General features: G+C 44.2%; 1 protein-coding gene across 2 annotated transcripts; it reads left to right on the top strand.

Annotated features, from left to right (window-relative positions):
* Nucleotides 1-288: 288 nt before the first annotated feature.
* Nucleotides 289-21,192, top strand: Riok3 (RIO kinase 3). 2 transcript variants are annotated; one of them, XR_012910329.1, is made up of 14 exons: nt 289-713; nt 4,177-4,292; nt 4,970-5,115; nt 5,202-5,309; nt 5,510-5,619; nt 8,061-8,204; nt 11,510-11,637; nt 14,973-15,170; nt 15,699-15,858; nt 17,027-17,107; nt 17,199-17,288; nt 18,061-18,168; nt 19,204-20,620; nt 20,981-21,192. XR_012910329.1 is itself a non-coding variant. In XM_075969288.1 (13 exons), the coding sequence occupies exons 1-13, from the start codon at nt 651-653 to the stop codon at nt 19,309-19,311; spliced, it is 1,560 nt and encodes a 519-aa protein (XP_075825403.1). In that variant the 5' UTR covers nt 295-650; the 3' UTR covers nt 19,312-21,192. The 2 variants fall into 2 exon arrangements, 1 of the variants encoding a protein (XP_075825403.1); XM_075969288.1 differs by having other exon boundaries at nt 295-713; nt 19,204-21,192.
* The last annotated feature ends 356 nt before the right edge of the window (nt 21,193-21,548 follow it).

The raw sequence follows: 21,548 nt of genomic DNA, 5'->3' as shown, positions 1-21,548 counted from the left end.
GAATTTCTCGACAAAATTGAGAATCGCAAATTTTATTATGCCGTCTTATTTTTTGCTCAGTGTTATTCCACATATTTAGCAGTTTTTCTCATTCCACACCTGCCCCTAAATGACTACTGCAACATCCTCAATCCCTAAGAATTCCTTTTCCCTCTTTAAACCTGCTAGTTCCGACCCCCGAATCCGTTCCAGTTTCGAATTATCCCGGGAAATAAAGGATGAGCAGAGACAGCTTGGCCTGAGCGTTGGGAGGCCACGCTGCCTGGATTACGTAGATTCGGTGACTGGGAGGAGGAAGGGACGGGCAGGCGGTGCCCGCACCCGGAGTACCAGCTCAGAGAAGCCACACCTAGCGCCGCGGTGCCAGGATCGAGTCAACACAAACCCGACCTTTGAACCCCGACGAGCCCGAGGTGCAGAGACCGGAAGTAATGCCTCCCTGGGCGAGCGACCAATAAGAAGTGAGAGCCCCAGCGAGGAGGGCGGAAAAGGAGCGGTCCAGTTCCGGAGGCGGCCACCGCCGCCGCCATCTGTCACCGCACCACCGGCACCGGCAGCGGGTTGCTAGTGCCCCGCCCGTGTCCTCGGCGGAGCCCGCTCCTCGTCCTGTCACCTCTCGGCTTCGTTCTCGTCCTCGCTTTCTTCCCGGAATGGATCTGGTCGGAGTGTCTTCACCTGAGCCCGGACCCGCGGCAGCCTGGGGACCCAGTAAGGTGAGCGGTGGTCGCGGCACCCGCGGGATGCTGGTCTCCGATGCCGGAGAGGCGCCTCGGCAAACCGTGGGGACCGCCCCGGGTGGTCGGGACTCTGGCTGGGTCTGTGCTTGCCGTCTCCATTTGTCGCCTGCCGTGAGCAGACCGCCCCGCACCTAGTACGTCGGCCCTACCCCGAGAAAGCTGGCAGAAAATTGCTTTAGGAAGGTGTTGTCTTCAGAAGGCTACGGTTATCCCAGTTCGGTAATTTCTTGTTTCTAAAATGGTAAAGATAAAAACGTAGGTGCGCCTTCCCGTTCCAACTACAGAAGGCAGTAATACTGTAAAATGATTATGAATTTTCATGATCTGCCATAGGCTTGGCTTCCCCGTACTGCTCGAATGGCAAACTTAGGTTCTTTTTTGTTCACGTCTGATTTTGGTCATCTGTTGGGATGATCCTGAGTGTGTCATTGCTTAGAATGGAAAGAACGCAGTCAATTGCTGAAAACAGTAGGCTTCATTTTAGGTTTGTATGCCTCAGCTGTAAGATCCTGAAAGGGGTCCAGCGTTTTAAACCCCGGGAGAGTAATTAATTCACATAGTAATATTATTGGAGCATACTTTTTACAGAAAAGGAATAATTAATTAATTAGAGTTTTTTTGTTTTTGCTGTGTGTGTGTGTGTGTGTGACAGGATTTCTCTGTGTATACCTGACTGTCCTGGAAAACTTGCTCTGTGGATCCAGGCTGGCCTTGAACTCACAGAGATTCGCCTGAGGGCTGGGATTGAAGGCAGGCGTGGGTCATCACCTCCAGGCTCAACTGTTAAGTTTTTAAAAAGTTGATTTTATAAGTTTATAAACCTGCAGGAAGAGTCAAATATTCTGTTGGTAAATGTGCTTACATCTTGATGTCATTTTCCCCATTTGTGTGTGAGACTCTGAGCTTGGATGAGGTCAAGATTAACAGACATAAAAAGATAAAATTAGACAGACCACAAAAATACAGGCCAGATTCTTTCAATTTCTCCAGTTAAACACCCACAGAGGTTGTAGGAAAAGTTCAGTGAAAACATTGTACCCTGAGAAATGTTTCACTTCCAAAATAATTAATACCGGATACATGATGCCCATCATCTTCTTATCTAAGTGTATATCTAAGTATAAAATCCCATTTTCATCATTTCTCAAAAATTATGTTCCTGGAATTTATTGGTAGTTTGCTGGGTAGACCGACTACCAAAACCAGGCCTGTCTCATCACTTAACCATTTCCTTTTCTAATCAGTGGAGAACCGAGTGAGGAGTGAGTGCCTAAGGAGGAAGAGACTTGAGAATATTGTTTTATCTGTCTGCCTGTTCGGCTGTTCTGGAGCGTGCTCTGTAGATCAGGTTGGGCTTGAACTCTGCCTACCTCTACCTCCCAAATTCTGAAATTAAAGGCATAGACCACTGCCACCCAGCTTTGTTTTACATTTTTAAAAAATCACTACTGTTTGGTACTTTTTTGTTTGTTTGTTCGTTTTGAGACAGGTTTTCTCTGTAGCTTTGGAGCCAGTCCTGGAACTCACTTTATAGATCAGGCTGGTCTCAAACTCACAGAGATCCTATCTGCCTCTGCCTCCCGAGTGCTGGCATTAAAGGTGTGCGCCACCACTGCCCGACTCGAGAATAATTCAAAAGGTGAAAGATTTTAACTCACGGTTTCAGAGACTGTGGTTACTTGGCTGTGTCATGACTTGGCATGTCATGGAAGTCAGTGCTGTTGTTCCTGTAGTGGCCAAGTGACCAGGAAAGAGAATAGAAAGAACCCTTATGGTCTACTTGTCTCTGGAAGAATCCTCACGGACACCCAGAGGAGAGAATCTAGGCATTTCTTAATCTGATTATATTGACAGTCACAATTGACCTCAGATGTACCCGGAAATGAAAAGGGGCAGGAGGTGGTTACTACTTACTGTTCGTCATTGTCCCGTTGTGATGAGAATCATGACCGGGAGAGTACAGTCATCTGCTTTTGGAGCCTGGACTATGGAACTGTCAGACTAAGAATTTCACATGCATTGTGAGGGCCAACGGAAGCCATGTTCTACACATTACAGAGAACTTCAGTCAACCTTCAGAAAGTCTCTGTTCTTTCCTGGTGGTCCTTCTATAAGGAGGGACCAGCTAGTTCTACAATGGCTGGTGTCATTGTGTGCAAGGGGCCATGTTCACCTCTCTGTCTCAGGCTGAGTGCAGACCAAACTTGCTCTGGTTCCCTCGGGCATGAAATAGTTGTCATTTGGGCTGGAGAGATGGCTCAGAGGTTAAGAACACTGACTGCTCTGCCAGAGATGGCAGGCAGGATATTTGCCGCATCACCGTGGTTAGATAGTTCTGTGGCTGATAGAGATGTCACTGTTAATCCTGAAGTCGACTTTTAAGGGATGAATTCACTTTCTTTATACCAAGGAAGATAGTGAAAGCAACAAAAAGTTTAGCTAAGGAAATATAACTAGTAAAATCTAAGACATGGAATTGTAGAAAGTGGAATCCAGACAAGGAGTAGATGATGAGTAAGATGTTTTAGGAAAATATGAAATAAATCTAGAATCTGTGTTTTAAGAAAGCAGTGAAAGTGGTGTCTTTAAGGGAGAATCCCAAGGAATACTACTCTTTTGTGATCATACTTTGACAAGCCTTAATCTCAGACCCTGAAGTTTAGAAATACAGTTTTTGTGTCACGTTCTTGGTTTGTTTTAGCGTACTCAGACATCTTAAGGAAGATTGACACTTTTTAAAATAGACGTGTTCTCATGCTTAAATTGGAATTAGGCATAACTTCTGAGTGGGATTTGAATTGTATTCGTTGGTAAGATTAATTATTTTTTTCTTTCTGAGATGGCCTTGCTCTGTAGCTCCAACCCCACAGCAGTCCCTTTCCATCTGCTCCTCAGCACTGGGGTTACAGGGGTGCACCATATGGCTGGTGGTGTGTCTATCCCCATATGAAAATCTACTAGGGAAGCTAAATCATAAGCAGAAAGGTGTTTGGGAACTCCTTGCCTGGTGGGCAATGCAGTGTAATAGCCTGGTACTTTCTAACCTTGAGAGCATGCCTGTTTACGTTTACTGCTACCCTCCATAGGATTTGCACTGGGGGCTGACCGTATGGCTCGGTGAGTAAAGGCACCTGCTGCCACCCTGACAGTCTGATTTCAGTCCAGTTCCTGGGACTCACATGGTAGAAGGAAAGAATCAACTCCACAAGTTGTCCTTTGACCTCACTTGCATTGTGGCTTAGATACGGAAGAGTAAATGAGTGAAAATGTAACTTTAAAAAAAATAGATTTGTGCTGAGAGATGCTTTCTTTTAAGGTGAGTTTTGTAAATATCTAATTACTTGTTTGGGTCATTTTAATTAGTTTAATTCTCAAAAGATAACCTCATTTTCGAGTTTTTAAATCATTATCACAAAGTTTTGTCTCTTTTGTTAAATAGTGCCCGTGGGCTACCCCTCAAAACACAGCGTCCTGTCCGCTGACCGAGGTGATGAGTGAAGAGTTGGCCAAAGAGCTACAGCTGGAAGAAGAAGCGGCTGCTTTCCCCGAAGTTGTGTACGTGACACTCAGCACTTGCTCTAACAAAGCTTTAGACTTTAGCTTCTGACTGAGAACTGCCCTTACAAATGAGTAAGAGTGCACCCAGAAAGCAGTGCAGAAGAAACTCTACTGAATTTCACTCCTGATCCTCAGTACGGATTGAGTAGCCACCCAGAAAGTGTCAGGTCTTAGAGCATTTCAGATCAGGAATACTTAACTGAGTCTATCGTTCCAAAATCTGAAAAATTCAAAACCATAAGTACTTTTCATCCCAAGCAATTCAGATGAAGAGATTCTGAGTCTGCATTATCTTAGACAGACCACTCTTTCTTTAGGTTTTGTTCCTGTTACTGCAACAGTTGAGCTACTGAGGTGTAGTTTTCTAGTGTTGTTTGTCTCTTCATTAGTTTTTTCTCTACTTTGATTAGACCACAGATGAAAAGCATTCTGGGTCTCAATATGGATTTCCCACAGACCCTTAGGTCTCCCCCGTCTCTCTCACCTCGCTGGGGCTCCCTCAGAGTTGCCATGGGTCTGAAGCTAGCCAGGTGAACAGGAGCTGGGAAATGGTCTGGGAGATTCTCACCCTTCTTCACTGCGATGTCAGCATTGCAAAGACGCTTTCTACTCTGATAGTCAGTAGCTGTTAGCACAGCACACCGGCTCAGCTTGTATCACCTTATTTTCAATAGTGTTGCCGAAGGACCATTCATTTCTGGAGAAAACGTTGACACTTCCAGTGACCTAATGCTGGCTCAGATGCTACAGATGGAATTTGACAGAGAATATGATGCTCAGCTTAGGCGTGAAGAAAAGAAGTTCAATGGTGACAGCAAAGGTACCTTATTGTGACGTTTCCATTGGGTGGTAGGAGATGCTCATACACACTCCCAAATAAACAGTCAACTGTTTTTACCTTTTAAGTTTCCATTTCGTTTGAAAACTATCGAAAAGTGCATCCTTTTGAAGACAGTGACAGCTCTGAAGACGAGGTTGACTGGCAGGATACTCGGGATGATCCCTACAGACCAGGTGCTTTTTGTTTCTGGGGTACAGTTGGGAAGGGTAGAGATTAAGTGTCCCCATGAACTTGTGTAGATATGTTTAGATTTGAATCTCATTTGATAATTCACTTTATTAGATTCAGGTGTCTCTCCAGTGCTGAATGTAAGACTTTACTCTTTGCTGTTTTTATATTTTTGGCTTTTCTTTTTTTATATTTCTGTCTTTAGCAAAGCCAATTCCTACTCCAAAAAAGGGCTTTATTGGAAAAGGAAAAGACATCACCACTAAGCATGATGAAGTAGTATGTGGGAGAAAGAACACAGCAAGAATGGAAAATGTAAGTTAGAGAAAGTATTATCTCTCAATCAAGAGTTTAAATATATTTTAAAAACAGCATTCTAGACCAGGTCTGGTGGGGCACACCTTTAATCCCAGCACTTGGGAGGCAAAGATGGTGGTCTACATAGTGAGTTGCAGGCCAGCCAGAGATACTTTGTGAGACCCTGTCTTAAAACACAAAAGCAAGCCGGGCGGTGGTGGCGCACGCCTTTAATCCCAGCACTCAGGAGGCAGAGGCAGGTGGATCTCTGTGAGTTCGAGACCAGCCTGGTCGACAAGAGCTAGTTCCAGGATAGGCTCCAAAACCACAGAGAAACCCTGTCTAGAAAAACAAAACAAAACAAAACAAAAAAACCACAAAAGCAAACAAACCAATAGTATTCTGCATAGAGTATAGTAAATTTCTAAGTTTATTTTATTTATTTCATATGGGCCTCACGCCATAGTCGGGCTGGCCTCAGACTCATGATCCCCTTGCCACCTCTGTGCTGGTCATCACATCAGATGCAGAGATGCTTTAGAGGATTGCATAATTCTGAAAACTCCGTCACTGAAAGTACAGAGACTGTGAGGATAGTTTCAAAACCCAATTGAGTTACAAGATTCTAGAATTTAGAGGTAAAGCTGAGCACAGTGGCATGGGCTGTAAGCTAACCTTGGGAGGGAGGGAGAGAAGGAGGGGAAGGGACTCAAGGTCATCCTCGGCTGACAAGGCTAGCCTGGGCTACGTGAGTCCCTGTCTTTAAAGAGAGAATGAATGAATGAATTCTTAGTCCTTAGTACATTATTTTTTATAAAATTGTATTTTATAAATGCTTTTCATCTGTGGTCTAATCAAAGCAGAGAAAAAAACTAATGAAGAGGCAAACAACACTAGAATACAGAACACAGCAGTGGTGAGGGGACGAGAACTATAAGGAAGACGTGTGTACTTTGTATATAGAACACAGTGGTGAGGGGACGAGAACTATAAGGAAGACGTGTGTACTTTGTAGGCTTTGTGACTTTGGTACTTGTGCTCGGCTGCAGTGCCTTGTGCCTGCTGAGCAAGCCACTGAACTCCACTCCCACCCAGCACCATGCTTTTGGAACTACCTTTCTAAAGTTAAAAATAATATTTTTTATTTAAAAAAATATGTTTCTGAGGGGCTAGGGAGATGACGCAGTGGTTAAGAGCACTTGTTCTTCCAGAGGACCCAAGTTTGATTCCTAGCACCCACATCAGGTGGCTCACAACCACCTATAAACTCCAGCTCCAGGAGAGCTGATGCCTCTGGCCTCTGTGGACATTCACATGTGCTTACGTACCTACTTATGATTAAGAATAAATCTTAAAACTAAAAAGCTTGAGGGATGGAGAGAGAGAGCTCAGCAGTTAAGAGTACTCCTGCAAAGGACTGGATTTATTTCCCAGGACCCATCTGGTGGCTCGCAAGCATCCTTAACTCTAGTTCTAGATGATCTGATGTTTTTTTTTTTGGCTTCCATGGGCCCCAGGCATGCACGTAGTGCACATATAAATACGCAGGCAAAACAAGCATCCACGTACAGTTTTTTTAAGTTGTGTTTCTGTTTTATTTGTGTCTGTAGTGAGGTATGTGTATATGAGGGAGGGAGAGAGGCCAGAAGAGGGTGCTAGGTCTGGAGCTGGAGTTACAGATTGTTTTGAACCTGTTGACATGGGTGCTGGCGACTGACTCAGGTCCTCTGGAAAAACAACAAGGGTTCTTAACTGGGGAGCCACTTCTCCAGTCCCAAATAAGTAAAATCTTTTTAAAAAGCATTCTCTTTCATAAATTCTGTGGTCAGTAAGAAATACGCAGACCTTAGTGTACACGTTCATTAAGGAAATACCTTATCAGTATGGCTGTGTTGTATCTTGTCTGGAATGTTCTGTGGCCCTGGAACAGTGTTCTGTTCAGCAGGACTTTGTGATGACAGAAGGTTGCTTTTCTCTGTCTTTGCTACTAAGCACTTGGTGCAACTAAGGAACTGAATTTAATTAACTCAAATAGCCATGGGTTGGCTAGCAGCTGCCTACGTGTGCTGTGCAGCTCTGTAGTCATCACTAAGGCGATTGGTGTAGTTTGCTGTAGCAACTTAGTCTTCAAAAATAATTATGGAATTATATTTCTTTGGTAAGGTCAGTGTAGGCTTTATAATATAACATTGTTCATTGGCTTAAAAACAAGGTACTAAGCAAATGCTGAGAGTCGTTCACTTGAGCTGTGGTAAGGTTTTTCTCTGCATAGAGTATGCCTTCCTTTGGTGTTGCTCCTCTTTGTGTCAGGGAGCTGTGTCCCCTGTGGTGCCTGTGGGTCCTGTTTTGGCATGAAGTCCTGTGCTGAGCGGGAAATCTACAAGACTGACCTCGCACTGCTGTTTTCAGCACCATTCCTGCATAAAAATATTGAATTGCTAATTTTCTGTCTTTGTCAGTTTGCACCTGGCTTTCAGGTAGGGGATGGAATTGGAATGGATTTAAAACTATCCAACCACGTTTTCAATGCTTTGAAACAACATGCCTACTCGGAAGAGCGCCGGAGTGCCCGTGTCCACGAGAAGAAGGAACATTCTACCGCTGTAAGCATTCTTAGCACTCCGTCACTTTGGGGAAACTCGTGTTAGAAACTACTGTTTGTGGGGGAAGAACAAAACAAAGCTTCATGATCCGCCCTCCCCTCCCTGCCCTCCCCCACTCTGCTGAAATCGGCTTTTCAAATCAATCCTACCCAGTGACTTTGCTTTTTGGCATTTTTTTACTTAACATAATAGTTAATCAGTTATTCCAAACCCACATGATGTTTCCAGTTTCTAGAAGTCCTGCTGCCAGGCACCTAGGATTTGGCATAGGAGGTGAAGCCACTCTTCCTGTATGACCCTCACATGGAAGCAGTGCCCAGAACAGCACCATAGCTCAGCCTCCAGGAGTGATGCCATCTGTAGTGGGCTCACCTTCTAGTGCACCCCAGGAGCCAGGTGTGATGGCCCAGGTGGTGTGGTTCAGGTAACTATTAGACACATCCTGGGCCGCGCTGTTACCAGAGGCTTCAGTGGAAGTAGTAATATTAAGCTTCAAGCCCTGACATCACTTACCACGTCCCTTGAGGAACCTGTGCAGCTTAGCAGAGGCAGTTGGTGGCCCTTGATTTCCTATGCTTCCACAAGTTTCAGAGTGTGTCCAGGACCTGTATGAGGTTAACCCTGCTAGTGTTTAGTAAAATGGGGAAGCAGCTCAGGCCTGCCAGTGGCTAGGCTGGTCAAGGAGTTCAAATTGAACCGAGATGGCTCATGTCTATAATCTCAGCACTTTGTATCTGGAGACTAACACAGGAGTATTGATTGTCATGTGTTTGAGACTATCCTAAATTCAAAAGTGAATTTACTAACCTCTTAAAAAAGCTGTGCGAGGGCTGGAGATGGCTCAGTGGACATAAGGACACATATTGTTCTTGCAGAGGCTCAGGGTTTGACTGCCAGCGCCCACATCGGGCAGCTCACAACTGCTTGCTTGTAACTCCAGCTCCAAGGGATGGCTATTATTATTATTATTATTAATAACAACAACAAAACAAAAATTTAAATATAATTAAAAATGATACTACCGAGAAAACTACTTAAAGTAAGTTGGTAAAATAAAATTTTAATTAAACCCGTGTTTGGGTTTGATGTGTTTTAACTTCCAGTTTATTTTTTAAGGACAGAATGTGAAAGTAATAGCCAAAGAGCCCTTCTTCAAGGCTCAGGAGGTAGGGGACCACATAGGGTATACAGGGCAGGATGTCACAAGTTTGATACTGGATCAGGACTGGAAGGGAGTAGCTGTTGTCTCACAGCCTCAAAATACTCCAGAGGTGTTGAGTGAGTTCTATCTTTATAAAGCTAGAAAAGGGACCTGGGTGGGGCGGGGTCTGGGGAGCAGCACACTGACGTAGTAAGAAGGAGACAGCAGGTAAATTGATCTCCTCGCTCCTCTAGCCCCTTCTCATGCTCTGTTTCTGAAGGGGAGCTGTGGGGATGGCCTCCCATTCTGTTTTCTCCTCTGGGGCTAATTGTTTATCTCGGGACAAAATTAGAGGTTACCAGGGCTCAGGGGGAACATTCTAATGGGCAGGAGTGTGTCTTGTGGCTCCTGAATTTGATATCAAACATTCCTGGAGCCACAGTGCCACCCAGGACCCATCACTGTCTCTGTACCTTGTCTACATTAGCATCCTTCCTGGAAGAGGAAGAACGGATGAGTATAAACGCATAGTGCAGGACTCCAGGGTTGGTTTTCCTTGAGAGACTCCTTTCCCGCAGCGGGGAGACAGCTAGAAAGCCGGGAGCGCTGTCTATGAGAAGGAGGTGAAGCCGCTCTGCTGGCGGGGGGGTGGGGCTGCTGCATCACTGAGCTTACGGTGAACTGGAGGAGGACAGTGTGGAGGCACAACAGATGCATATTCATCTCCAGATGCTCTCGGAGCAGGCGGGGTGGGCCTGGCCAGGGAGTCACTTACACACAGTCTTTGCCTTATGTCCACATTCAAACACTCCATCCATCTCGAGCGCCGTGCTCTGCCATCTTGGGTTTTGTCCTTCATTGGCTCCTGACCTTTGAAAATGGGTTACCATGGCACTGCTGTCAGCACATAACATCCCTTTGGAGCTATTCCTCAAGAATCTCTGACCCATGAAATACACGAAGGAGGGAGAGTGAGAAGTCTCTAGAAAATGAAACCCTCAATAAAGAAGAAGACTGTCACTCTCCAACGTCCGAACCTCCTAAACCTGATCAGCCTCTAAAGGTGATGCCAGCCCCTCCACCAAAGGAGAATGCGTGCGGGAAGCTAAGCTCCAACCCTCCTGCTCGATCTCAGCTCAGACAGAGCAGCTGTCCCTACAAGTGGCGGAGGGAAAGTAGCTCCAATTCAGCTCTCTGCGGACGGACCGAGGGAAGATGGAAATAAAGTAGGTGGGGTGAGTGTCCTAAGAGGCCAAACTGGGAGCTCCAGCCGCGGTCCTGGGATGGAGGGAACAGAGACCACTGGAAGGAGTTGAACCAGTAAGAAGGCAACAAAGATCAAGACTCGAGATCTGCACCTGAGCCAGGGAGACCTGAGGAGAGCCCAGCCTCTAGGTTCAGCTCTGCAAGCAAGTATGCTGCTCTCTGTGGATGGTGAAGATGAGACCGAGGAAGACAACCACACTGAGTAGACCTCCACACACTGTGCTTTCTTCTGGTCTCCACCCCGGAACACTCAAGGGCAAATCAAACCTCTATCCAGACAAGGGGGAAAAAAACCTCACCATCTCCTGGAGACCTTTCTTAACTTTTTTTAATGAAATGAAATTGTTTCACATGCTGCTGCAGCCTTTTAAAGTACTGAAGTAACTGGAGAATCACCATCGTAGCCCGAGAGATGTGGCTCCTGCTTTTGAATGGGGAGGTTGTAATGTGTTCTGAGGATACCAAGCGGCTACCTGTGGCTAGTGCCTGGAGCTCCATTCAGCAGGACTGTAGTGACAGACAAAGTGGCGTCAGTTAGGCAGTGGAGAGCACAACGAAGAGTGAGATTTCTACCTTTTAGCTCGTACCCTGTGATGGCACCTATGAATTCCCATCATCTGAGTAAATTTCCCATCCTTGAAAAGGTTAAAAAAAAAAAGAAGAAGAATCTCTGACCCCTGAGGTTGTCTGCCACAGAAACAGTGACTCTATGGTCCAGACTTGTGACTGTAACCAAACTCAACTCTTTAGCCTCATGGCGCTGGAGCTGAAATCCAGGGGCTTCTGAGAAAGAACTGTATTGTGATCATGCTCTTTTAAGAACCTGATTTCATGTACCCTTTAAAAAGGGAATCTTTTATGACGATCATTTTCATTTACTGTACTTTATCTCTTACAGGAAAAAGCAGTTGATCCTAAGACACGCTTACTGATGTATAAAATGGTCAACTCTGGATTGCTGGAGACAATCACTGGCTGTATAAGTACTGGAAAAGAATCTGTTGTCTTTCATGCCTATGGAGGGAGGTAAATGAACAAACACCGTTCTCCTCAGGACTGACAGATTATGTATAATCAAACTTATGCTGCCTAGCAAGTAGAGTCATTATTGTAGAAAGTTTAGACATTACTTTTTATTTGTTTTGTATTTAAAACAACTCAAGTGCATACTGATCAAGTCTTTGCCTTTCACTTTCTTTTCTTTCTTTTTTTTTTTTAAGTTTTTGAAATAATGATAGAGCTCGTGTTTAGCATACATAAGGCCCTGGGTTCAATCCCCAGCGTCATAAAAAGGAAGGTGGTATGGGAAGGACTGTGCACTTTTATACTTCCGAGACTGACCCTCATTTCATGGGATCTTTGTGGGGTTCAATGAGATCTTATTTCAGAATTCCTAGTATTAATCCTAGGAAGCATTTATTTTTTCCTTTATAATTTTGAGTGCAATCTTTCAGAAGTTTGTATGCATTTGTTTACTTAGCTTAGGCAGTAATCTTTTCCCCCAGTTAACATACTTTTGACTTTTAGGTATTGGTAGACTGTATATTTCTAGACTGTATTATACCTTTAAAGTTTTATTTTTATTTATGTGTATGCATCCCACTGACTGTAATAGGCCAGGAGGCATGGATTCCCTGGAGCTGGTGTTGAAGGTGGTTGTGAGCCGCTTCCTCTGGAACTGGAAGCGTAGCAAGTCCTCTTGACCTCTGAACCATCTCTCCATCCCCACACCATGCTATTTTAAGTGACATTACTGTAATATATAGGAAAATCCTTGAACTTAAGTGTATTTTACAGCTATACCCTTAAGCTAAATTCCTAATGAAATTGCTGTGGAAACGCTGTATGCCATTTTTCCCTTTTTTTGTTAAATGGTTAGTAGAAGACTCTACTGAATGGAGAGCTGGATTTGTTCCGTTTTACATCCTGAGCTGGCTAGTGTGTCAAGTAATGTTATTGGATTTCATGGTTTTTTCTTGTTTTTTTTTCATATATGAAAATTTTGATTAAAAGTTAAACAGTATATTTTCTTGGGGCTGGAGAGTTGGCTTAGGATAAAGTGCTTGCTGGGCAAGTGTGCAGACTGGAGTCGCCTGTGTTCCTGTGGTAGGATGGGGTGCAGACAGGAGAACCCCCCAGAGCTCGCCTGTGCTCCTGTGGTAGGATGGGGTGCAGACAGGAGAGCCCCCCAGAGCTCGCCTGTGCTCCTGTGGTAGGATGGGGTGCAGACAGGAGAACCCCCCAGAGCTCACCTGTGCTCCTGTAGTAGGATGGGGTGCAGACAGGAGAACCCGGGAGCTCACCTGTGTTCATGGGGTGCAGACAGGAGGACCCTGGAAAAGGCTAGTTGAAGTACATAGCACACCATCTTCAGCTGCTTCTCTATAGCGATTACTATATGTGTATTAGTCAGGCTTCTTTAAAGAAGCAGAAATGATAGAATTATACACATACACATATGTATATATTTTAAAGAGAGATGATTTATTAGAGTTCCTCGCAAGCTCTGGTCTGTTAGTGGAACAATGGCTGTTTCCCGATGGATAGGCCAAGCACCTGGTAGTTGTTGGGCCCAGGAGACTGATGTCTCTGCTGTCTCGATCTGGCGCTGGAGTCCCTGGGAATCCCAGAGAGCAGCTGCTCTTCAGTCTGCCTTGGCATCATGAAGTGGGTTCTGACACCAGGGAAGGGATGCCTCAGCAGCAGGGGGTGAACTTGCCAGGAGTGAGGGCAAGCAGGCCTTCCTTGTCCTTTCTGTGGGCTGCCTCCAGGAGTGTGGTTCAGATTTGGGGTGGGTCGTTCTCTTTAAATGATCTGATCAAGAAAATCCCTCACAGGTGCTCCCAGCTGCTTGGGTTTCTGTTGATGACAAATATAGTGAAGTTGACAACCAAGATTGGTCACCACTGTGTGTGTCCTCAGCTCTAGAAAGACAGCAGTTGTCCTGGGACGGGTGGGGAGGGAGGGAGTCAGCCACAGACTTGGAGTAAAGGCTTCAGCTCTGTCTATAATTGTATTACATAATTTCCATTTTGTGCTAATCAACATGTATACTTTTACCTGACAGTAAATGTTAGAAGTACAGGAATAGCATGGTCTAAACACAGTAGATGTGGTTAAGAAGGGTCTTAAGCTGGGCAAACGAAGCCAGACAGGATACACATAGGTAGTCCCAGCTTCTTAGGAATTTAGAATGCACTTGAGCAACAGCAAGACCTTATTCTAGAGAGAGAAGGAGCTGGCCATGTTGGTACATACCCTAATCACAGACAGGATTTCAAGGACCAGGTAGAGAAAGGTGAATGTCCTCCACAGAGGACATGGCCATGGATTTGACGAGGCACAGGAAGAGAAGAGCTTGCTAAAGGACTCTGATGTTTTGAGGCTGAATGGAGAAGTAACTGTGAGAGTGTAGTACAGAAAGAGGTTGCTGGTTAATTTGATTCCAGTCTCTGGAAGCATTTCTTTTCTCTTCCAGCTTAGCATACCTGCAGGCATTTAGAAGTAAATGATACTATAATTCCATCCATCTCCTTCCTTTCCAATTAGCTCTGGGGAGTCAAACATCTTGAGTCAGCCCCAGCCTCTGCCTCTCTTGCTCCTCTTGAACTCTGGTCACTTGATCTTCATGAAGTGTGTTGTTGAGAGTACCAGTGCTTAGAAGCCTTCATGATTCCTGCTGACTTGGGAGAAATGTCTAAGCTCTTTGCAACTTGCCTGCCTCTTGCCTGAAAGAAGGAATTACTTGTAAAAGACTGCTCTAAGTGTTAATTTTGCTGAGTTTTGCTCCCAAAGCACCCAAGGTCATAATAGTTTGTTTTAGGAAGAATATTTCCTCATTATTTGTCAAGCTTGATTCTATAGTGATGAAATACAGAACATTATATTGTAGATTGATGAAAAGTATCTGGCAGTTCATTTGAAAGTATGTTTTATTAAAAGGAACAAAATCGGGGCTGGAGAAATGGCTCAGAGGTTAAGAACACTGGTTGTTCTTCCAGAGGTCCTGAGTTCAATTCCCAGCAACCATATAATGGCTCATAACCATCTGTAATGAGGTCTAGTGCCCTTTTCTGGCATAAAGGTGTACATGCAGGAGGAACATTGTATACATAATAAATCTTTTAAAAAAAGAAAAATAAAATCAGCTAGGAGCAACAGTGTCTGTCTGAGGTTCCAGAGCCCAATGCTTTATTAAAATAAAACTTGAAGTTTTTTGTTTTTTTTTTTTTTTTTTTAAAAAAAAAAGGCAAAATAGGATGACAGTTTGAAACAAAGTAGGCATACTTGAGTGGAATGGAGTCTGAGACCGTCTTACTGTGCGCCCGCCGGTAACTTGCTGGCTTTGTTCTTCCTTTCAGCCTGGAGGATGACAAGGAAGATGGTACAGCTATACCAACCGAATGTGCCATCAAGGTATTTAAAACAACCCTTAATGAGTTTAAGAATCGTGACAAGTACATTAAAGATGATTTCAGGTTTAAAGATCGCTTCAGTAAACTAAATCCACGTAAGATCATCCGCATGTGGGCAGAGAAGGAAATGCACAATCTGACAAGGTAAAGAGAGCAGCGGTGCTGCAGGTGCCCTTGGGATTCCCTTTGTGTCAGGGCTGCTACCCAGGCCAGACCCATGCTGTCTTTTGAGCTGATTTACAGAAATAACAAGGGCTGTGGCTTCCTAGTGCTTCCCAAGGCTTTTGTCAGAAAGCATCTCCATACTTTGAACCAAAATTCATATTTTGTAATGCAAAGCCATTTTCCTTTCTTCATTGACACTCAAGGCAAACTAAGGTGTCATCTGCCCAGATATCCTGTCATTTGTATGAAAGCTGTCTGTTGAATAGTCTGTCTGGAGACTCCCAGCACAGGCAGAGCACCTGCCACACCTGTGCCAACCTTTACACCATGCCATGCCACCTGTCAGCTTTCCTACCAGTGGGCTGTATCTTAGTGGTTTTGTGTTCCCATATCTCCTGTGTACAGTGTAGTACCAGCTCAACACAGGCCCTAGCTAGGTATTTGTTGAATTACTGGCATGTTTTCTCCTTCTGATCTTTATATTCTTAATCATTTCTTTCTATACAGAATGCAGAAAGCTGGAATTCCTTGCCCAACAGTTGTACAGCTTAAGAAGCATATTTTAGTTATGTCTTTCATTGGCCATGATCAAGTTCCAGCCCCTAAATTAAAAGAAGTGAAGCTTAGTAGTGAAGAAATGAAGGACGCCTACTATCAGACTCTCCATGTAAGTTGTGCCTTTATAGCTCCTTTGCACATTTCTTCCACCCAAGTTAGAGTGTACCTGTAGTCCCAGCTATTCGGGAGGCTGAGGGACTTGAACCCAGCTGTCCAAGGCCAACCTGGGGAGCACAGCACAAGAACCTATCTTAGTGATGGTAATAATTTTTAAAAATTATGGAATCATACTTTTGAAGCATAAGAAGGATAAACAGAATTTTATGAAGGATTGTTGACACTAAAGTTGTCTTTTAGACAGGCATGGTGGTGCTCACCTGTGCACTTGAAAAGACAGAGACAGGAGGATGGTCACAAGTTCGAGGCCAGCCTTGTCAAATAGACTATATATGAAGACACTGTCTAAGGGGTGGCACTAGAGAGATGATCAAGAGCACGTGGCCCTCTTGTAGAAGACAAGGTTTTTAGCGGGGCAGTGGTGGCGAATGCCTTTAATCCCAGCACTTGGGAGGTAGAGACAGGCGGATCTCTGTGTGTTCGAGGCCAGCCTGGTCTACAAGAGCTAGTTCCAGGACAGGCTCCAAAGCCACAGAGAAACCCTGTCTCGAAAAACCAAAAAAAAGACAAGGTTTGCTTCCCTGCACCAAAGTCAGGTGACTCACAACCACCTGTAGTTCTAGTTCCAGAGGATCTGATGCATATACAGTGCATTCAGGAACTCACCTCACAGACACACACAGCTAAAACAGCAACAGAAGGGCAGCGGCACTGGACTGTAGGAGAGAGAGGAGGCAAGTAAGGGTTTGGGTTGCAGCTATGACTCAGCTGTAGAATGCGTGTATGCATCTTTGGGTTCAGAGTAGTGTGACCAAAACAAAAATAAATACAAAAGGAAGGAAGAGTTTTGGTTTTTGTTGTTGTTGTTTTGGGTTTTTTTTAAATGTTTTTTGTTTTGTTTTGTTTTGCAAGATAGGGTTTCTCTGTATAGCCCTAACTGTCCTGGAACTCCCTCTGTAGACCAGGCTGACCTCAAAGTTACAGAGATCTGCCTGCCTCTGCCTCCTGAGTGCTGGGATTAGAGGCATCTCTGTCACCTAGGAAATAGGTTTTTAACTTATTTTTCTGGGAAGTATTTGTTGACACATTCATTTTAATTAGTAATTTAATTGATTTAATAGAGGAATATTAGAACTGTGCCTTCATTTCCCTTCTCACAGTTGATGCAGCAATTATATAACGAATGTACCCTTGTGCATGCTGACCTCAGCGAGTACAACATGCTGTGGCATGCTGGAAAGGTAAGGGGCACATTTCAGTTAATATGCAGGGACATTTTCTGGTGTAAACTAGTGAGTGTAAATCCATTAGTCTGTGCTTTGTGTTAACTAGGTCTGGTTAATTGACGTCAGCCAGTCTGTAGAGCCAACCCATCCTCATGGCCTGGAGTTCTTATTCCGGGACTGTAGGAATGTTTCACAGGTAAGTGCAAAGCATTGCCTTCTAAAGGATGTAACAAGTTCAAATATTTTTCTCCCAAGAAAACTATATTTGTAGAAATTGAAGGAATACCAGCTGCCTTGAGGATAAGGAGATAAAGAAGAATTTTTCAGAACTCACTTATTCATAGACTCTTGAGTCCATGACTCACGTGGCCTCCATTTCTAACAGATTAAGGTTTTGGTTCTTCTGCTGCTGTTTAAGGAGTGAGTAGACTTAATGCATGCATAATGCATAAACCAAAACTGGAACGTGGTAAACCTGCATACTTCTTCCCGTTTTTGTTCTTTGGAGGAGGACAGTCTCCTCAGTGGGACAGTGTCCCCTGTCTGCTTACTGTCACTTCAAGGTAGAGTGAAAACACTTTGAAATTCACTCCCTAAACACAGAGTTAGGTCCCATCTGGTTCCCATTTCTAAAGGAAAGGACTTGGTAGCAGCAGATGTAGTGAGAGAGTAACATTGTACTGTAGCTGACCTGTGCACCTGCTTAAACATTGTAAGTCATGGCATTTGGTGACTGCATGGCATCTGTCCACAGTCATTGTACACGGGGCACCACGTGTATAACTGAAGAAGAGATACCAGGAAGTGGAAGAGTTACTGAAGACAGACAATGTTGTGTAGAGCCTGGGCTAGTTAACCTTGAGAGAAACCTCAGTGGCTGCAAAATAGTGAAGGAGTGTAGTGCAGCTTGTGCATGCCCGCCTGTGAGAGCCTTGCGGGCGTTCTGACCGTTTGCGTGTCATCACTAGTTTTTCCAGAAAGGAGGAGTAAAGGAAGCCCTCAGTGAGTGGGAGCTCTTCAATGCTGTCTCTGGCTTGAACATCCTGGCCGACAACGAAGCTGACTTCTTAGCTGAGGTGAGTGGCTGGGGCACAGTTCGAGGAGCTCAGGGCTTGCCTGACACTCTTCCCCCAAACTTTGGATCTTCCTTCTCTCTACATGGTTCTTTTCAGACGTGAAATTTACTCCCTCCCCTGACACACACACACACCCTAAACGCATCTTCACAGAGTTCATCAGAGTTTGGCTAAAATGGGTGCTGGCAGGCTGGGTGTGGCGCACATCTTTAATCCCAACATTCAGGAGGCAAAGGCTGAGTTCCAGGGCTGCATGGCCTAATAGTACATAGTGTGTTCCATGCCAGGGGTCTAAAGAGAAAAGATGGGCAAGCACATTCCCAGCTCACTCTCACTTCTCCTGTTCGCTGACGGGAACACCTGTGTAATAGAAAAGAGTAATTCAAGGACTACCTCCCCTTAGCAGAATATAGTAAGCTACAAGTAGCCACATGTAGGTATGTGCCTTCATTGTAGTGCCAGAGCCACAGAAACAAAGAGGCAGAAAACCTGGTCTATATAGAGAGCTAAGCCAGTCAGGGATACATAGTGAGATGCTGTGTTTAAATAAATATATATCTCCACATAACATTGTGTGTGTGTGTTTAACAGTATCTCATTACTCCAGCATTTTGCCCACAAAGCAGAGAGTAGTTAGAGTCTGTTCTGGAATTCCCGTGTGTGACTTGAGTTTGGCTAAGCTCTGAAGGAGCTTAAGGCTAGGCAGGAAGTCACAGAAAGCTGGTAGCTCAGTCCGCTGGTGTAGACACTGCTGACTAGAAGCTTTACAGAGTGCCTAGCAAGACTAACTGGAGATTAGTTCCTGGCTTCATGAATGTATCAGCACTAACCCTGGTAAACAGGTGTATTTGCACACATCACACACAGGCACAGACAGGGTGGGGAGAGGAAGAAGGGAGGTAATAGAGAGAAATTCAAGACCAGCATTAGGAATGGCCGAGTGTTAGAGAGGAAAACCGCCACTGGTTGTTTTGGTTGGGTACATACATATAAAGTCGGAACTTGATGACTGGATTCGATGTATTGGTTCTGTAGATAGAAGCTTTGGAGAAAATGAATGAGGATCACGTTCAGAAGAACGGAAGGAAAGCAGCCTCGTTTCTGAAAGACGATGGAGGTCCACCTGTGTTGTCTACAGAATAGCACCTGTACCCTGCTCTCCACCAACAGCAGTGATCGCCAGCTGCCATAGCCAACGAGTGTGGGTGACTTAAATACCAAAGCAGGAGTGGACAGTGCTGCTCCTGCGCTTACCACTTGGAACCCAGGTGCCAGATGTGTGGAATTTTTAACTTGGCATTGAAAGAATAAAATGTCACTACCTCTCATCTCACAAAAAGGATAATATTCTTTAACAGGTATAGATGTCTAGTTGAAGGAGTTTGGATTATACACAGCTCATGTTATGAAATGTCTTGGTGAGAAATTTTCCGCGTAGGGAGTATTTCCGAGCGTGGGGAGCTATGAGGCGTTGACGGGAGGTTTGCTGGCTGCACCGTGCTCCTCACCTCCGGCTTTCTGTTGCATCTTTCCGTAAATGCTATCATTCTAGTTCTCAACTTCTCTTCCAGGCTGTGACTGGGATTTTAAAGACCTCTTGTGGGTGGTGGAAATGGGGATTTGGCTTCAGAAGGGATGGTGGAAATAGATATAAGCAATGTACCTTTTATTGGTATGTCATGAAAATGTATGGAATTCCACATTTCCATCGCATATCCAGGAAAATGACAGGTTTCTGAAACATAAGTATAGAAGGATTTTTTAACTAACTAAAATTTAACTTTTGGATTTTCTTCATTTATGTTAAGTGTTTGGGATATAACTCATCTACATTTTAATAAAAATGCAAAATATCTGAAAGGACAGAATATAAGAATCATATTTGATACATTTTAAGAAGGCAATGAAACAAATTTCAGTTTACAGTTTCCTAAAATTGTTCACATATTGATTGCTAGTTGTTTGCAGAGAAATAGAGCAAAGTAATGGGAGGTGTTCAATAAGTGCAGGACAAAGCTGTGTGCAGAACAAGTCAAGTGACGAGCTCCCCAGCTCACCAAGCTGTCTGCCCTGATGTGTCCTTACACTGGCTGGACTCTGACTGCTCTGAAAAAGCAAACAGTGGTTTGGCAGACATGGGTTGCTCGCTCTTACTTTATTTGCCTCTTTATTACCCCAGTTCCAGGAGTCAGGTTGGATCCACTACACAGCCTAACTCTGTCTGGTTATAAAGAGTAAAACTATAAATGTAATTTATGTTTGAAAGATTTTAACATTATTTTAAAATGCCAAATCTGTTTTTCTAGGACTATTTTGTTTCTGTGTGCTGCTTTCAGTTGCATTGCAGTGGAGTGGGACTTTAGTGACTCATCCCACGCTGAGATGGTTGCAGTGGAGTGGGACTTTAGTGACTCATCCCACACTGAGATGGTTGCAGTGGAGTGGGACTTTAGTGACTCATCCCACACTGAGATGGTTGCAGTGGAGTGGGAATTTAGTGACTCATCCCACGCTGAGATGGTTGCAGTGGAGTGGGACTTTAGTGACTCATCCCACACTGAGATGGTTGCAGTGGAGTGGGACTTTAGTGACTCATCCCACACTGAGATGTTGCAGTGGAGTGGGACTTTAGTGACTCATCCCACACTGAGATGGTTGCAGTGGAGTGGGACTTTAGTGACTCATCCCACACTGAGATGGTTGCAATGGAGTGGGACTTTAGTGACTCATCCCACACTGAGATGGTTGCAGTGGAGTGGGACTTTAGTGACTCATCCCACACTGAGATGGTTGCAGTAGAGTGGGACTTTAGTGACTCATCCCACGCTGAGATGGTTGCTACTTTGCAACAAAGATTTAAATGATGATTAATTATTTATTGGCTGTACAGAAATTCCAGAGAATTCACTTGAAACAATCATTTAAAACTTTGTTTTCTTTCTTGACATACTCATTTTCACACCATTGCTTGGAGTGTGCTGTGAACTTGCCTTTCCAGAAATTAAAAATGAAGAGATCATTTTAGACTTGGCTCATTGTGTGGTTTATTTCTATTCCTTATTTTAATGTCCTGGCACCAAGACCTTTCTGTAGCAAAGTAAGCAGTGCTATTTTAAATACACACACATGTTGATAGAGGTTTCTGTCCTGCCCAGTCCCGCAGCCATTCAGTCCCAAAGAAGTACACAGAGGTCTGTCTACATTAATTATAATCTGGGGATACTTTTTTTTTCCCTCTTGTGAGGTCGGAATATTTTTTACATAGCAGGAAAATGATATAGAAGATACTGGTTTGATAAATAATCCAGTAGAGTGTGTATATATAAATAACTAGGAATGCTTTGCCACACTTTATTGATATTGGATATAATTAACTATAA

Source organism: Microtus pennsylvanicus, chromosome 4 (genome assembly GCF_037038515.1).
Source record: "Microtus pennsylvanicus isolate mMicPen1 chromosome 4, mMicPen1.hap1, whole genome shotgun sequence".
In the NCBI taxonomy this organism is placed as follows: Eukaryota; Metazoa; Chordata; class Mammalia; order Rodentia; family Cricetidae; genus Microtus; species Microtus pennsylvanicus.
The sequence above is the reverse complement of the archived record's forward strand: the minus strand, read 5'-3'. Positions and strand labels throughout refer to the sequence as shown.

Bases quoted from the DNA above. Each gene is read 5' to 3' on its own strand.
- Riok3 (XM_075969288.1), top strand. From the start codon at position 651: ATGGATCTGGTCGGAGTGTCTTCACCTGAGCCCGGACCCGCGGCAGCC. The intron at 8,205-11,509 runs GTAAGCATTCTT...TATCTCTTACAG, and splicing joins AGAAGGAACATTCTACCGCT to GAAAAAGCAGTTGATCCTAA. The intron at 15,859-17,026 runs GTAAGTTGTGCC...CCCTTCTCACAG, and splicing joins CCTACTATCAGACTCTCCAT to TTGATGCAGCAATTATATAA.